Genomic DNA, 18,144 nt, shown 5'->3' on the forward strand with positions numbered 1-18,144 from the left:
TGGAGGAAAAAGTGATAAACTCACAGTCAGTTGTATCATATCATACATCTAATTCTAATCTTACTCAATACACTGCAATTTACTTTTTAGGATCCTCAAATAGCTGCTGCATGCATTCTCTCCATGTTTTGGAGCTACACTCAGTGGGAGAGGCAGTGTGGAATGTGCTTTCTTCATCTTATCTGGAATTGGAATTTGTTGATAACCTTTAATTCAGTCATCTCTCTCTGGAGAAGCCGTTCTTAGGTGATAATCTAGAAGAAATGCATGCATATGTGTTTTCCCAACACCAATATTTAGAAATAACTTATATGGCCAAACTCTGAGAAAGTAAATGCATCATACAATAAAATATAGCTTAGCTATAGGGTAGCTATATAGAAGTAAAGAAGAGTGTCTGAGAAATGATGCTGAGTGAAACATAAACTTGGATCAGCATTATTTAATTAAAGAAAAATTCTACCAGTGGGAAAAAATACATGTATATATAAGAAGTAGTTGAAAATAGTTCTTGGCCGGGCGCGGTGGCTCAAGCCTGTAATCCCAGCACTTTGGGAGGCCGAGACGGGCGGATCATGAGGTCAGGAGATCGAGACCATCCTGGCTAACACAGTGAAACCCCGTCTCTACTAAAAAATACAAAAAATTAGCCGGGCGAGGTGGCGGGCGCCTATAGTCCCAGCTACTCGGGAGGCTGAGGCAGGAGAATGGCGTAAACCCGGGAGGCGGAGCTTGCAGTGAGCTGAGATCCGGCCACTGCACTCCAGCCTGGGCGACAGAGCGAGACTCTGTCTCAAAAAAAAAAAAAAAAAAAAAAAAAATAGTTCTGAAAATTCTATTTTTTTTCTATTAGAGAAAAATCATTTATTTGCTAACAAGGAATAAAAAGGAATTCTTAATTGAAGAATTAGAGTAGACCTTGATCTTTTGCAGAAATGCAAAGATATCTGAGTCACACAACTTAGACAATTAACATTTTCTAGAAAGAAGTGTCAATGTTGTGTTTCCATTTTATTAGTGGTTGCTACATTCTTTCTTGTCTTCAAGTTTCATGCCAGGAGGCAGAAATATTTCCATGATGTTGTGGGAGTCTGTGAACATGGTAACACATTTGATTGTCATGCTCCAACTAGCTGTGGGCAGAAGCATATTTCCATGATGTTGTGGGAGTCTGTGAGAAACATGGTAACACATTTGACTGTCATGCTCCAACTAGCTGTGGGCAGAAGCGCATATTCCAGGGTTGCACAGAAGCTTCATCTATGAATGTGGCCCCATCATCTTCACTGGCCTTGTCTTGTTTGTCAACAGCTGCTGCTGTGGCTGCATGGAAACACTCAGCTATCTTCATGACAAATAGCTCAAAGTGCTCAATGAGACCCTCATAGAATGATCCATTTGGTCAAAGAGCTCATTATCTGCAGGTGATAACAGATAAATGTGGGACTGATGTAAGTCACTTTCAGGAACTCCTTGACAAGCTTATCAAGGAGCCGGGATGTGTTCTGAGGTGGAAGACTTTCAAAAGCTTTTGTTACATAGACATCACCAAGAATTTTTTGAGTTTCTTCAGTTCCAAAGAGGTTAGTTTCTGATAGCATCACACCCAGCACTTTTTCAAGCTCTTCTACCACGCTGATTCTCCGGAAGGGTGAGGAGAAGTCAACCCATAGGTTTGGTTTTCTGAGCCATCCGGATGGTGGGTGACCTTGTAACCACCTGTGATGTGCTTCATCCCTGACGTGATCTTTTCTTGGATTTCAGTGAGATCATGATAGTCTGCACAGACCATGTAGGGTGGCAAATCAAATACATTCTCTTATTCCTTAACTGGCATCCAATTGCATAAATCCAGTCAATGCTACTAACCAGCATCTTAAGGTAGAGCCCTCGAGCAATTCTCAAATACAAGTTAATGCCCAGCTTGTGGCAGGTGATGAAAGGCTTAGCCCCTGCTACCCCAGGATGACGTTCATCATGAGGGTTTCAATGTCTAGAAATCTCAACTCATCCAGAAACCTTCTCACATATGTGGTGATCTTAGGGTAGATGATACACTGCTTTCTCAGAAAGTCACTCAGGATCAAGCCCAAGTACTCAAATAATATTGGGTCTCCTTTTCTTTGAGGCTAAAGTAAGGATGGGGCAACATGTGAGCCAGGAGACAGCCGTGCAATTTTGCAAGGGCTGATGCTGAGCTCACCCTTCTTGCTGTTTCCCAGATTTTCCTGGACTCTGAGTATGTCTCCCTGAGGCAATTTATTTATTGACTTATAATTCCTAGACCTGGCCATAACTTGCAACTTCACCCTGGTCCGTGGGGGTGTCCAGAAGGTGAACTTTCCCCAGCTCTTTTGGCATGGATCTTCAGGGTGACATCAGTCAGGTGGCCCCAGGCTGCAGGCGACTGCACTCCTGGATGAAGCAAGTGAGTGATGTCCACATGGAAGCTGCAGGGGCCTTCCCCAGTAACCTTCGGCGGTGGCCTGCGCTGGGGGAACCTGTAACGGGACTCCAAGTTTCCATTCGAGTCCATAGTCAGTGGTGTGGCTGACGGCACCTGCCGCGGCTGGCGTAGCTGTTGCTCACTGAGCCCCGGCTTGGCCCCCTTGCGGCTACTTTCTTCTCTTCAGCTCATTCTTGTCAGTTGGGGATCACCGCCGCCCACTTCCACTTCGGAGCCCTGTCCTGCAGGCACCTTTCCTGAGGCCTGGGGTGAGGAAGTCGAGACCCCTCAGCCATTTCCAGGTTCGACCGCAGCCCCGCCTCGTCGGGGGAGAGGGGGCTGGTGCCATCCGCGGAGCTGCTGCGGCTGCGCAATCGTGGCCTGGTGTCAGCGCGCTCCTCCTGCTGCGCAGGCGCAGTGCTGGGTTCACGGCCCAGCCTCAGTGCTAGGCCTCCTGCTGCGCAGGCGCAGTACTGGGTTCGTGGCCTGGCGGCAGTTGTGCGCCTGCGCGCTGGCCCTCTAGGCTGTGCCTCTCAGCAACTACGGAGGGCAAGGCCGGAGGCGGGCTGAGGGCGTGGGTGGGCACGATCTCAGCCCACTGCAACTCGGCGAGGCACTGGCCGAGGCCATGACTGTTGGTTTTTAGGTTAACATTTTATTATTAAACGGACTTAGCTCTGGCAGAAGCCCTGTAACCCTCAAGGGACTTGGGCACATCCCTCCCCGCTGAGTCCTCGCTGGGAAGGAGTCAGCGTGGGGAGGGCACTGATGTCCCTGTGGACAGGACTCGGCGGAGGCCTCGATTCGCTGGACCCCGCCCCCGCCCCGGAAAGCCCTCGCGCGCTGCCGCTTCCTCCAGGCCGCCCCATGGAGCTCGGGCCAGCGAGGGGCTCTGGTCTAAGCTCCTTCCCCACAGCCCGGCCCTAGCTCTTACCGTCTTGTCGCTGTCCTCGAAGACCTCGCGGGCCTCTTCGTATGAGCAGATCTCTTCCATGCACTCTCTTTCAAGGTTTCCTTTCTTTATCTCTTCAAGAAAGGAGTTGGACCTCCTGACCCTCGCCAGGACGTTGTTGGCCTGCTCCCTGCGGATGAACACTGGAGGCGGGAAGGACAGGGTTAAAAGCTCCTGTCCCCCTCACCCAGGTTCCCCTTCACCCAGACTCCTCCTCACCCGGGCTCCTCCTCACCCAGGTTCCCCTTCACCCAGGTTCCCTTTCACCCAGACTCCTCCTCACCCGGGGTCCTCCTCACCCAGACTCCTCCTCACCCAGACTCCCCCTCACCCAGGTTCCCCTTCACCCAGACTCCTCCTCACCCAGGTTCCCCTTCACCCAGACTCCTCCTCACCCGGGCTCCTCCTCACCCAGGTTCCCCTTCACCCAGGTTCCCTTTCACCCAGACTCCCCCTCACCCAGGTTCCCCTTCACCCAGACTCCTCCTCACCGGGGTCCTTCTCACCCAGACTCCCCCTCACCCAGGTTCCCCTTCACCAGACTCCTCCTCACCCAGGTTCCCCTTCACCCAGGTTCCCCTTCACCAGACTCCTCCTCACCTGGGCTCCTCCTCACCAGACTCCTCCTCACCCAGGTTCCCCTTCACCCAGGTTCCCCTTCACCCAGACTCCTCCTCACCCGGGGTCCTCCTCACCCAGGCTCCCCCTCACCCAGGTTCCCCTTCACCCAGACTCCTCCTCACCCAGGTTCCCCTTCACCCAACTCCTCCTCACCCAGATTCCCCCTCACCCAGGTTCCCCTTCACCAAGACTCCTCCTCACCTGGGCTCCTCTCACCCAGGTCCCCTTCACCAGATCCTCCTCACCCGGGCTCCTCCTCACCCAGGTTCCCCTTCACCCAGGTTCCCCTTCACCAGATCCTCCTCACCCGGGGTCCTCCTCACCCAGACTCCTCTCACCCAGACCCCCTCACCCAGGTTCCCCTTCACCAGACTCCTCCTCACCCAGGTTCCCCTTCACCCAGACTCCTCCTCACCTGGGCTCCTCTCACCCAGGTTCCCCTTCACCCAGGTTCCCTTTCACCCAGACTCCCCCTCACCCAGGTTCCTTTCACCCAGATCCTCCTCACCCGGGGTCCTTCTCACCCAGACTCCCCCTCACCCAGGTTCCCCTTCACCCAGACTCTCCTCACCCAGTTCCCCTTCACCAGGTTCCCCTTCACCCAGACTCTCCTCACCTGGGCTCCTCTCACCCAGACTCCTCCTCACCCAGGTTCCCCTTCACCCAGGTTCCCCTTCACCAGACTCCTCCTCACCGGGGTCTCCTCACCCAGGCTCCCCCTCACCCAGGTTCCCCTTCACCCAGACTCCTCCTCACCCAGGTTCCCCTTCAACCAGACTCCTCCTCACCCAGACTCCCCCTCACCCAGGTTCCCCTTCACCCAGACTCCTCCTCACCCGGGCTCTCCTCACCCAGGTTCCCCTTCACCCAGGTTCCCCTTCACCCAGACTCCCCCTCACCCAGACTCCCCCTCACCCAGGTTCCCCTTCACCCAGACTCCTCTCACCCGGGCTCCTCCTCACCCAGGTTCCCCTTCACCCAGGTTCCCTTCACCAGACTCCCCTCACCCAGGTTCCTTTCACCCAGATCCTCCTCACCCGGGGTCCTCCTCACCCAGACTCCTCCTCACCCAGACTCCCCCTCACCCAGGTTCCCCTTCACCCAGACTCCTCCTCACCCGGGCTCCTCCTCACCCAGGTTCCCCTTCACCCAGGTTCCCTTTCACCCAGACTCCCCCTCACCCAGGTTCCCTTTCACCCAGACTCCTCCTCCCCACCGGGGTCCTCCTCACCCAGACTCCTCCTCACCCAGACTCCCCCTCACCCAGTTCCCCTTCACCCAGACTCCTCCTCACCCGGGCTCCTCCTCACCCAGGTTCCCCTTCACCCAGGTTCCCTTCACCCAGACTCCCCCTCACCCAGGTTCCCTTTCACCCAGACTCCTCCTCACCCGGGGTCCTTCTCACCCAGACTCCCCCTCACCCAGGTTCCCCTTCCACCCAGACTCTCCTCACTCACCAGGTCCCCTTCACCCGGTTCCCCTTCACCCAGACCTCCTCCTCACCTGGGCCCTCCTCACCCAGACTCCTCCTCACCCGGTTCCCCTTCACCCAGGTTCCCTTCACCCAGACTTCCTCCTCACCCGGGTCCCCTCACCCAGGCTCCCCCTCCCCCCGGTTCCCCTTCACCCAGACTCCTCTCACCCAGGTTCCCTTTCACCCACTCCCCCTCACCCAGACTCCCCTCACCCAGGTTCCCCTTCACCCAACTCCTCCTCACCCAGACTCCCCCTCACCCAGGTTCCCTTTCACCCAGACTCCCCCTCACCCAGGTTCCCTTCACCCAGGTTCCCTTTCACCCAGACTCCCCTCACCCAGGTTCCCTTTCACCCAGACTCCTCCTCACCCGGGGTCCTCCTCACCCAGACTCCTCCTCACCCAGACTCCCCCTCACCCAGTTCCCCTTCACCCAGACTCCTCCCACCCAGTTCCCCTTCACCCAGACTCCTCCTCACCCAGACTCCCCCTCACCCAGGTTCCCTTTCACCCAGACTCCCCCTCACCCAGGTTCCCCTTCACCCAGGTTCCCTTTCACCCAGACCCCCCCTCACCCAGGTTCCCTTTCACCCAGACTCCTCCTCACCCGGGGTCCTCCTCACCCAGACTCCTCCTCACCCAGACTCCCCCTCACCCAGGTTCCCCTTCACCCAGACTCCTCCTCACCCAGACTCCCCCTCACCCAGGTTCCCCTTCACCCAGACTCCTCCTCACCCAGGTTCCCTTTCACCCAGACTCCCCCTCACCCAGGTTCCCTTTCACCCAGACTCCCCCTCACCCGGGCTCCTCCTCACCCAGACTCCCCCTCACCCAGGTTCCCTTTCACCCAGACTCCTCCTCACCCAAGTTCCCCTTCACCCAGACTCCTCCTCACCCGGGGTCCTCCTCACCCAGACTCCCCCTCACCCAGGTTCCCCTTCACCCAGACTCCTCCTCACCCAGGTTCCCCTTCACCCAGGTTCCCCTTCACCCAGACTCCTCCTCACCTGGGCTCCTCCTCACCCAGACTCCTCCTCACCCAGGTTCCCCTTCACCCAGGTTCCCCTTCACCCAGACTCCTCCTCACCCGGGGTCCTCCTCACCCAGGCTCCCCCTCACCCAGGTTCCCCTTCACCCAGACTCCTCCTCACCCAGGTTCCCTTTCACCCAGACTCCCCCTCACCCAGACTCCCCCTCACCCAGGTTCCCCTTCACCCAGACTCCTCCTCACCCAGACTCCCCCTCACCCGGTTCCCTTTCACCCAGACTCCCCTCACCCAGTTCCCCTTCACCCAGGTTCCCTTTCACCCAGACTCCCCCTCACCCAGGTTCCCTTTCACCCAGACTCCTCCTCACCGGGGTCCTCCTCACCAGACTCCTCCTCACCCAGGTTCCCCTTCACCCAGACTCCCCTCACCCAGGTTCCCTTTCACCAGACTCCCCCTCACCCGGGCTCCTCCTCACCCAGACTCCCCCTCACCCAGGTCCCTTTCACCCAGACTCCTCCTCACCCAAGTTCCCCTTCACCCAGACTCCTCCTCACCCGGGGTCCTCCTCACCCAGACTCCCCCTCACCCAGGTTCCCCTTCACCCAGACTCCTCCTCACCCGGGCTCCTCCTCACCCAGGTTCCCCTTCACCCAGGTTCCCTTTCACCCAGACTCCCCCTCACCCAGGTTCCCTTTCACCAGACTCCCCTCACCCAGGTTCCCCTTCACCCAGACTCCTCCTCACCCAGGTTCCCCTTCACCCAGGTCCCCTTCACCCAGACTCCTCCTCACCCGGGCTCCTCCTCACCCAGGTTCCCTTCACCCAGGTTCCTTTCACCCAGACTCCTCCTCACCCAGGTTCCCTTTCACCCAGACTCCTCCTCACCGGGCTCCTCCTCACCCAGACTCCTCCTCACCCAGGTTCCCCTTCACCCAGGTTCCCTTTCACCCAGACTCCTCCTCACCCGGGCTCCTCCTCACCCAGGTTCCCTTCACCCAGGTTCCCTTTCACCCAGACTCCCCCCACCCAGGTTCCCCTTCCCCAGACTCCTCCTCACCCAGGTTCCCTTTCACCCAGACTCCCCTCACCCAGGTTCCCTTCACCCAGGTTCCCCTTCACCCAGACTCCTCCTCACCCGGGCTCTTCCTCACCCAGGTTCCCCTTCACCCAGGTTCCCTTTCACCCAGACTCCCCCTCACCCAGGTTCCCCTTCACCCAGACTCCTCCTCACCCAGGTTCCCTTTCACCCAGACTCCCCCTCACCCAGGTTCCCTTTCACCCAGACTCCTCCTCACCCGGGGTCCTCCTCACCCAGACTCCCCCTCACCCAGGTTCCCCTTCACCCAGACTCCTCCTCACCCAGGTTCCCCACCCAGACTCCCCCTCACCCAGGTTCCCCTTCACCCAGACTCCTCCTCACCCAGGTTCCCCTTCACCCAGGTTCCCCTTCACCCAGACTCCTCCTCACCCGGGCTCCTCCTCACCCAGGTTCCCCTTCACCCAGGTTCCCTTTCACCCAGACTCCCCCTCACCCAGGTTCCCTTTCACCCAGACTCCTCCTCACCCGGGCTCCTCCTCACCCAGACTCCTCCTCACCCAGGTTCCCCTTCACCCAGGTTCCCCTTCACCCAGAGTCCTCCTCACCCGGGCTCCTCCTCACCCAGTTCCCCTTCACCCAGGTTCCCTTTCACCCAGACTCCCCCTCACCCAGGTTCCCCTTCACCAGGTTCCCTTTCACCCAGACTCCCCTCACCCAGGTTCCCCTTCACCCAGGTTCCCTTTCACCCAGACTCCCCCTCACCCAGGTTCCCTTCACCCAGACTCCTCCTCACCCAGGTTCCCTTTCACCCAGACTCCCCCTCACCCAGGTTCCCCTTCACCCAGAGTTCCCCTTCCCAGACTCCCCTCACCCAGGTTCCCTTCACCCAGACTCCTCCTCACCGGGGTCCTCCTCACCCAGACTCCCCCTCACCCAGGTTCCCCTTCACCCAGACTCCTCCTCACCAGGTTCCCCTTCACCCAGACTCCCCTCACCCAGGTTCCCTTTCACCCAGACTCCCCTCACCAGGTTCCCTTCACCCCACTCCTCCTCACCCAAGTTCCCCTTCACCCAGACTCCTCCTCACCCGGGGTCCTCCTCACCCAGACTCCCCCTCACCCAGGTTCCCCTTCACCCAGACTCCTCCTCACCCAGGTTCCCCTTCACCCAGACTCCTCCTCACCCAGGCTCCTCCTCACCCAGACTCCTCCTCACCCGGGCTCCTCCTCACCCATGCTCCCCGACTGCCACATCACAAAAGGCGGATCATTCTCTTGTAAACCAAAAATAAAATTCTAAGCCCCCAACCCACTGAGTGGACCGCTCCTCTCTGCCAAGGGATTTCCATAGGAATCTGAAAGACTAGTTGAGGCCATGAGGGGAAGTGGGTCCCACCTGCCTCATTATTTCTTCCTCCCGTTGGAATTCAGGCACAGCTGACCAGCATTCACATTAAGAGACCTTAAGGCTGACCAGATTCTTTGTAGCAATAAGATACCAGTTTCCAACCTGATTTCTCTAGTATAGGATCACATGACATATAGCAGTCCCTAAAATAAATGATTTTACTCCAAATTGTATTTCTTTGACATATTTTGAAATGGCCCTGCAAAGCTGTTTCAGGGAAATCCACATTCTGTAGAGAACCCCCTTACCTTTCCAGGTCTTTTTCTGAGCTGAGAGTCTAGCACCGTTTTTTTTTTTTCTCTCTCCTCTCTCTCTCTCTCTCTCTCTTTAAGATGGTGTTTTGCTCTGTCACCCAGGCTGGAGTGCAGTGGCACAATCTCAGCTCACTGCAACCTCTGCCTCCCAGGTTCAAGCCATTGTCTTGCCTCAGGAGATTCTCCTGTCTCAGCCTCCCGAGTAGTTGAAAATACAGGCAAGCACCACCACACCCGGCTAATTTTTGTATTTTTAGTACAGATGGAGTTTCACCATGTTGGCCAGGCTGGTCTTGTACTCCTGACCTTAAGTGATGCACTCGCCTCAGCCTCCCAAAGTGCTGGGATTACAGGATGACCCACGGTGCCTGGCCAGGAGTGTAGCACCTTTTAAAGGTCGGAGAGGAAACAGTTGCCATCTGTTTAAAGGTCCGAGAGGAAACAGTTGCCATCTGTTTAAAGGTCGGAGAGGAAACAGTTGCCATCTGTTGCCTCTAAGGGTGGCCACCTGTGAGTCTTCATCTACATGACAAAAACCTTGGTCTTTACCTCTGATCTTAACCCGGATACTCCTTTCTGTTTATTCCAGGTCTTTAGACAATAACTTTATTTTTTCTTTTTTTTTGGACAGTCTCGCTCTGTCACCCAGGCTGGAGTGCAGTGGCACGATCTTGGCTCACTGCAAGCTCTGCCTCCCAGGTTCACGCCATTCTCCTGCCTCAGCCTCCCGAGTAGCTGGGACTACAGGTGCCCGCCACCTGGCCCGGCTAATTTTTTTTTTTTGTATTTTTAGTAGAGACGGGGTTTCACCGTGTTAGCCAGGATGGTCTCGATCTCCTGACCTCGTGATCCGCCTGCCTCAGCCTCCTAAAGTGCTGGTATTACAGGCGTGAGCCACCATGCCCGGCTGATAATAACTCTTTCAACTGATTGCCAATCAGAATATCTTTGAAGCCACCTAGGAACTGGAAGCCCCCACCTTCCCCTTTTCTGGAACAAACCAGTGTACACCTTATGCTTATTGACTGGTGTCTGCATGTAACTTCTGTCCCCCTAAAATACATAAAATTGGCCGGGCGCAGTGGCTCAAGCCTGTAATCCCAGCACTTTGGGAGGCCGAGACGGGCGGATCACGAGGTCAGGAGTTTGAGACCATCCTGGCTAACACGGTGAAACCCCGTGTCTACTGAAAAATACAAAAAGCTAGCCGGGCAAGGTGGCTGGCGCCTGTAGTCCCAGCTACTCGGGAGGCTGAGGCAGGAGAATGGCGTAAACCCGGGAGGCGGAGCTTGCAGTGAGCTGAGATCTGGCCACTGCACTCCAGCCCGGGCGACAGAGCAAGACTCCGTCTCAAAAAAAAAAAATAAATAAATAAAATACATAAAATCAAGCTGTGACCCGACCACCTTGGACACATGTTCTCAGGACCTCCCAAGGCTGTGTCATGGGTCATGGTTCTCACATTTGGCTCAGAATAAATCTGTTCAGATATTTTACAGAGTTTGGCTTCTTCGTCAACACTTTCCTCAGGCACTTTGGGGACTGTGGAGGGAAATGCCCATCTCCCTCCCCCGCCCAGTTCTCTATGAGATACAACATGAGGCACCTGCTCTAGACCCATGCACCCTTCTCTGGAGAAGTAGACACATCCCATCCAATCAGCTCACCAGCCTCCTCACATGCTCATGCCTGCTCAGGCTGGCCACCCAAGCCCCCTTCCTTGAATTCTCCCTCTCCAGGGTGCTTTCAGCCCACTCTACTCTGTGCTTTGGCTCAAACTGTGCCCCTTCAGCCTGGCCCCACTCATCTTTAAGGTCTCTGCTCTGTGTTATGTGGGGATTGGTGATGCTGTTTTGATTACAAACTATAAAAGTACAATTTATAAAGTGCCAGGATACACATACATGCCAATTTTCAAGAAATAGTACTTATTAGTATTTCCTAAAAAACAGTACTTAGTACAAAGTGTTCTATTTGATTGTACTCTTTTTTTTTTTTTTTTTTTTTAATTTTAATCCTGAGTTGATTTCATGACTGGTAAATGAGTCCTGATCTGCTGGTTAAAATGCCCTGGATCCGAGAATCTGTGTCCCTCGCAGGGTGTATGTCTGTGGACTGTGCTGTCCCCATCTCTCTGCCTGTGTCTTCTCTGTCTCTCACCCACTCCTCCTCCTCTTTTCATTGTGATAGCCTCAGTTTCTTTTCTTGGCCCTCTGTATACATTCTTTTTCTGTACTTTTTTCCACTGAAAAATTCAGTGTCTCACTACAATAAAGATGACTCTTCCAATTGATCGCTCTAGCACTGACTTTTGTCCTGAGTTCCATGGTTTCAACTCTCACTATGACAGATGCCTTCCCTCATCTCAGAACTCCAAACTCTCCATGTCCAATATTTAAAACAAGACAATCTTGAGTTTCAAAAACATCTTAGTCACTTATTTATTATTGGCAGATGGGAATTATAATACCTACTCTTAGAGCTGTTTTAAAGATTGTATAACTCCTAGTGTTGAGTTTGGAGTTTGGTATACAGAAGGTGCTCAGTAAATCTTGGGTTCATTCCTACCTCCAGTTACTTTGCCTTCCAAATTCCCCATTTCTTTTAGTGACACTGACATTGTCCCACCAGCGCTAGGCTTAGATTTATTATTTGTTGACCCTGCTGCATTACTCTGAGTGTCTGCTCCACTCCCACGCACTTGCTCTGAAATGCAGCCCACACATGGCTCCTGCAAGTCTGCACACCTGGCTCCCTGCAACCTGCAGCCTCATGTCACCTCCACTCCACAAAAGGCACTTAAGGAAGCTGGGGGGCAGGGAATGCTCATCTCCCTTGGGACCCCTGGCTCTTATGTTGGGATGACCACAGGTTATCCAAGCCTGGCTTAGTGTTTCCCAAATTGGGACTTGCGGACCTCCTGGGCTCCAACTGGGGTCTGAAGACCGTGTTCTGCCTTGCCCTCGGTGTTCTAACGCATTTCCACGTGAACACCTCTCTTGGTCCCTTCTCTCTTCCCCTTGGTCTCCTTCCTTGTGGCCAGATTGACATACACTTGGTTTTCTCTCTGCTGCCCTAGAGCCTCAGTGACGGTTCACAGACTTGCCAGAAGACTTGGTCCCCACTCAGCCAGGGCCTGACGCGCTCACTGTCTCTGGTCAGTCCCTCGCGCCTCCTCTGACCTCTTAGAGGATCTCGCTGTTCTGCAATGCCAGCCACAGCTCTGTTCCCCTAGGCATCCACCCCCAAGCATTCCCAGGCTGACTGACCACTAAGAATGCACCTTTCCTTTGCAGCCCTTGTCCAATTCTCGCCTTTTCCCATCTCCCTGAAACCTGCTCAGCTCTCCCCAGCTCATGGGGGTGGGACACTGCCTATAAGGTTGAGCTGGACTGTGTGGGGAGGAGGATACAGGTGGCAGGTACGGGGTGGAAAGGGTGATGCAAGGAAGTGAAGGGCCACCCAGAATTGCCTCTAGTGGTCTTGGAACAGAGTCCAGGGTCTTCCCATGGCCAGGCCTCCCAGGCCGCACCACCTTCAACCCTGCCCTCCTTCACCTCTCTCTGCCACACTGGGCTCTGTGCTGACCTTGGCTGAGCCCAACACTCACACCCCAGGACTTCTGCACCGGTCACCTCCCTGTCTGGAACATTCTTTCCACAGATACCCACGTGGCTCAACCCCAGCTCCCCCCCCCGAGATCCTCCCTGACCACGCCCTCTGACGTTGCCCCAACTCGTCTCTTCCATCCCCTTAACACTGTGCTATTTGTCTTCTAGCGCCTAACCCCTCTCTGACATTACGTGCTGACAGGCTCATCCTTCCCTCTGCTGGAAAAAGACGTGGTGCGTTTGGTCCCAGCTGTTTCCCCGTGCCTAGCACGGCCGGAACTTAACCAATATGTGCTGAGGGAATGAAGGAAAGACTGCACGCCTGGCTTGGCCCTCTGGACTGAACCTGGGCGCTTCTGCTGTGGCTGAGTCGCATCAATGCTTCATTCAGAATGAGCAGGCCAGGCCTCGCCACGGGGCCACACTGTCTGATGTGAATAAAATGGGATTGGCAAAACGAAATTAAAACATGCCAAGGTTTTTAGACACTTGTCTCCAGAAATTAATGGAACACTCCAGAGCTCTGATATGGAGCGTCCAGATTGGTAGATGTTTGTTGTGTGGGTTTGTTTCTTCAGAAGCCGTCGGGAGTATTGCAGTCCTTGAGCACACGGTTGTGTTTGTGGTTTTGGCAACATCAGTGAATTCCACAGTCAGCAACTGCATTTGAGCAAGTTTTACCAGCAAGCAAAATTTTCAGTCACTAAGGTCCAAACTCATGAAGAAGGGACTTAAACTTGCTGAATGTAAAGACTGAAACTGAAGCCACGTAGCTTTAATGATTGCCAGTGCAACAGCGATGGTTTAAAGGCTGGCACTGCAGGTGCTCTGCATATTCTGATTTTATTAACATAAAAAATTGATTGCAGAAAACACTCACAGGTGGCAGGACAGGGCTGAATAACATCCCTGCAAATTCATGTCTTTCCCAGAACCTCAGAATGTGACCTCAATTGGAAATAGAACTTTTGTGATGTACTTAGTTAGGAAGACATTTTATGGGATAGGATGAGCCCTAAATCCAATGACTGGTGTCCTTCTGAGAGAAAAGAAGACAGAAAAACAGCCATGGTGAGAACCCCACTCGATGATGGAGGCAGCGATGGGAGCAATGCTCCCACAAGCCACGGGCTCCGAAGCCACTGGCACCCCGAGGACGGGAGACAGGCTCGGAGCAGACTCTCCTCCAGCCTCTGGAGGAACCAGCACTACTGACACCTTGATTTTGAACTTCCATCCTTCCCTCTGCTGGAAAAAGACGTGGGAGAAATGTTTCTGTTGCTTTAAGCTACTTGGTCCATAGTCTTTTCTTATAGCAGTACCAGCAAAGCAGTGCTGAGGTCCCACTGTCCCAGAAGAGCTTCCGTGACAGGCAGGACAGCCGAGTTCATTTAAAGGCTGAACTGCAGATGCTGTGTGCATTCCGATTTTATTAAAATCAAAAGTGTGCACAGCAGGGTCCTGGGTGGGACTTTCTGGGACCTGCGTTCAGCCCCACCCACCCCACAGTGCAGCTGCCGAGGTCTCTGAGGCGGAGTAGGGGAGGGAGACGGCCTGGCCCTGGCTCTCTGGGGCTGACTATGTCCACCCAGGGTCCAGGCCGGGCCTCCGGGGACACCACAGGCCATGGTCATGGGTCAGGTCCGCATCACACAGCTAAGGGTGTCAAGACCCTGTGGACCCAGAGGTCTGTGAGGTGGGTGCCTGCATTTCCCATTGGCAGAAAGGGAGGCTGGCGCTCCACCAGGACCCCGCGTGACTCCCCTACTTTCCTCCTGTGGGTCTGGGTGGGCTCCTGGCCTGTCCTCTCATCTCCACCCTCTGCTTCTTCCCAGGAAGAGGAGTCCTGCCAACTTCCACTCCCAAGAAGCCAGAGCGGCTTCCAGAGCCTCGGGCTGGGCTTAGGGTCTCAGGAGCCCCGAGAATTCTGGTTGCAGAATTTTCTACCAATGCAATGAAGCATCTGTCTGTTTGCAGAGTGGCTTTGCTGTCGACAATGACGGCATGGGCCCTTCCAGGGCCTTGCTGCACCTGCGCTGATCTCATCCCACCACACGCATCACGGTGGGCTCCTGCACGGGGCGGTGTGGCCTGAGGGGCAGGGAAAAGGCTGGGCGAGACGGAGCCACACAGTACCCCGTGAAGAGTTCCGTTCTGTGCAGGAGACGGGAAGACGTGGCTCAGGGGACAGAGGCTGGGGAGGGCAGGGGGCTGAGGGTGGGATGGAGAAGACCCCCGGGTGATGTGACTGGAGCTCCAGGCCACCAGGTGGAGGGGCCGTTTAGGTCAGCGATGCACTGAGGATCCATTCAGCCTTCCCGGGAGTCTCCCCTTTCCACCCCACGAGGGTCTCCCCCTGCTCCATCTCTCCCTCACACACTCCCTTCCCAGGCCTGGGTCCCCTTGGTGCCCCTGCCTGTCCACTTTATCCAAGATGCAAACAAGTCTAGGGTCCCTGTCTCTCGTGTCCCCACCAGAGGGGCCTCCTCTTCCTCCGCTGCCCCCAGCCTTGCCTGGCTTCTGCCCTTTCTGGGCCTCTGCTTTTGGAGAGGCCTGGGGTCCTGGACAGCCCTGCTGCCCCCACCTGTCCAGCTGTGCATTAGGCAGCCCCTTCCCAGGCGGAGCCAGTCCAAGGGTGGTGGCACTGGCTCAGCTCAGCCTCCTCTTCCCTGGGAGCTCCTCTGCTGTGCCCCTCGTCCTGTGCCTCCCTGTGGTGGCAGACGGCCAACTGTCCTGTCTTTGCCTGCTCCCACCTCTCCCTCTGTCTCTGTCTCCCTGTCTATCTCTGTTTTTGCCTTTTGGCCTCCCATCTCACTGTGTCTCCGTTTCTCCCTCCCTCTCCCTCTCTCTCTCTGACTCCATCCTTGCGTTTTTGTCTCTGTGACCTCTGATCCGCCCGTCTGACTCTCAGCCACAGGGAGCCACAGCTGGCCTTGAGGACGCCCTTGGCTGGAAAGGCCAAGCCCAGCCATCTGAGGCCAGCCTCTGACAGCGGCCAAGACACCCACCGTCCAGGCTGTGGAGATGAGAGGGTTTCCCCAACTGCCGCCCCTCCCTGCTCCCCAGGGCTGCCTTTGGGCCTGAAGGGCGGGGGGCACTTACGACTTTCCCCGGGAAGCAGGAGGCTGGCCAGGGAGGTACTGAGCAGGACGAGGTGCAGTGGGCGCCCCATGGTGTGGCCGAGTACCGTGTGCCTGTCCTCACTGGGACAGGCTGCCGGAGCAAAGTCCACGCCCCGGCCGGGATGGCTGTTGTCCGGCTGCTTGTCACTTGGCTTAGGCCCCCTGATTGGAGCCGAGGCCCGCTGGCGACGCAGGGGAATGACCATGCTGGGAACACAGCCACTCTGGCCCCACCTTCCCCAGGCAGAGCTGGGCAGCCAGAGAGGCCCCGCGGAACCTCATCCTCATCAGTCACCAGGGCCGCGGGCGCGGGGACTTTCTGTTCTAAGAATGAAAATATCATTTCATGCTTGTTTTGTAGTTTCCAGATGTTTACATTTAGCTCTCAGTCCTCACAATCACATAAAAATGTCATTTTTCCCATCATTTTTCCAGAACAGAAAACTAAGTCTGGAGAGCACAGAAGCCTGAGCCCGAGGCCACCGGCCGTGAGTGTGGGATCTGAGCCCAAGACTTCTGCCCCAAGGCCCTGCTTGCTTCTGGGTGGGTCCTTCCACTCACGGCCATTTTCTGGGTGGTGTCAGGTGGTCTGATGTCACGGGGGGGCTTGGCATCTGCACCACGGTCTCCCACAGGCCAGGCTGGTACCTGCCCCACCCACCCCCAAACCTTCTGTGCCCACATGGTCCCAACATGTATTTCTGTGGGGAGTGGCCCTCCCCTGACCATCTGGAGGGACAGGCTCTGTCTGAAACCCCTCCTGACCTGCCCACCACTGGCCACACTGTTCCAAGGCTTCTGGGCTCATTCTCCAGCACAGAAACCTCCTACCACCAGGTCCCTGAGCATCTCTGCTCAATGGCTGTGGGAGTCACTGGGAGGTGCAGCCAGGATTTTTGCTTCTGGGGTCCCTGGAATAAATGGTCTAAAACTTGGCCAGTGTGGCAATCACTACCTGCTATGCCGTAGTGGCTGGAGCAGCGCCCCTAAAACCCACAGCCCTGGCCACTGCCTCACGGTGTGTAGGCCTTGATATATTGCCCCATCTCGCAGCCACCTGCACCTGGGCCTGGTGTGCACACATTGTGCGTCATTGTGCCTGGCACACAGGAGGCGCTCACTGAGCCCCACCCGACTACACAAACTGATGACACTGGGTGCCAACGCCAGGCTGGCCTCCCACGGTGGGCACCACACACAGCCCAGTCCTCTGAGAGGGGCCTTCCTGGTGGCACCAGATGTCTGACTCCTGCCTCTCCTGGTCTCCACCCTCTGACATCGCCTCTAGGCACGTTTGTATGGAGAGACCCATGAGGTCTGTGCACCAGCAGCAGGATGCTCATGGCAGACATGCAGTCTTTGTCATCAACGCTGGGTGGTGATGCTGGCTTTGGAGGCCCGAGCCTGCCGCCTCGTCCCACCCTGTCGCAGGCCCATGGCCAGTGACCTCCCTGTATTCTATCTCGCCACTCACAGAAAGCTGGAGCTGAGCCATGGCAGGTGGCACATCCCATATGAAACGTAGCCTTCGGGGGCGCCCAGGCTCTTCAGCAAAGTTTCTGGAGAGTCCCGGGCCCCTCCTTCGGCAGCACCGTGAGGTGGGTGCCTGCATTTCCCATTGGCAAGAAGGGAGGCTGACACTCCACCAGGACCCCACGTGACTCCCCAGTCACTCAGACAAAAGAGAAAGCAGAGCCAGCTCTGACCTGATCAGGGCCCGCCACTGACTCCCGTCCCTGTGTGGGGGGCATTAGGAACCGGGGTCTGGCCAGGGTCAGCCAGCATCTTCGCAGAGCCAGCTCTGACCTGATCAGGGCCCGCCACTGGCCCCCGTCCCTGTGTGGGGGCATTAGGAACCGGGGTCTGGCCCGGGTCAGCCAGCATCTTTGGCAGAGGTCCTGACACTAACCATGCTGGGCTTGCCGGATCAGCTGCTCTGTCTGGCTGGACATCTCTGTCACAGCCACTCCATGGACACTAATGTGGGTGTGTTCACATAAAACTTTATTTACAAGAGCAGGGTGGCTTGGAAGAGCCCTCGGCTGTAGTTCACGGACCCTGTCTGCTCTAAGTAGATGTTGCCTGAGTGCCCCTGAGGTGGGTTGCTGGTGCCTGCCTTGCTGCTGTGAGCGCTACCGGTGCCCAGGACGGCCCTGCAGGGATGGGGTTGAGTCCGCTCTCTGAGCCAAGCTCGCCGGAGTCTGAGTGCGGGCAGTGTCTGTCACCTCC

General features: G+C 56.0%; 1 protein-coding gene across 1 annotated transcript in view; it reads right to left on the reverse strand.

The window, feature by feature from the left end:
- The window catches only part of F10 (coagulation factor X), a 31,741-nt gene extending 15,693 nt beyond the window's left edge, over positions 1–16,048 (reverse strand). Inside the window, exons 1-2 of the mRNA XM_033177168.1 lie at positions 15,896–16,048; positions 3,381–3,541 (exon numbers count right to left, since the gene is read on the reverse strand). Of these exons, the coding sequence (XP_033033059.1) occupies positions 3,381–3,541; positions 15,896–15,965 (231 nt within the window). The 5' untranslated portion in view covers positions 15,966–16,048. The remainder of the gene's footprint in view (positions 1–3,380; positions 3,542–15,895) is intronic.
- Between the last annotated feature and the right edge of the window lie 2,096 nt (positions 16,049–18,144).

This window comes from Trachypithecus francoisi, unplaced genomic scaffold (genome assembly GCF_009764315.1).
Source record: "Trachypithecus francoisi isolate TF-2019V2 unplaced genomic scaffold, Tfra_2.0 Lachesis_group18, whole genome shotgun sequence".
NCBI lineage: Eukaryota > Metazoa > Chordata > Mammalia > Primates > Cercopithecidae > Trachypithecus > Trachypithecus francoisi.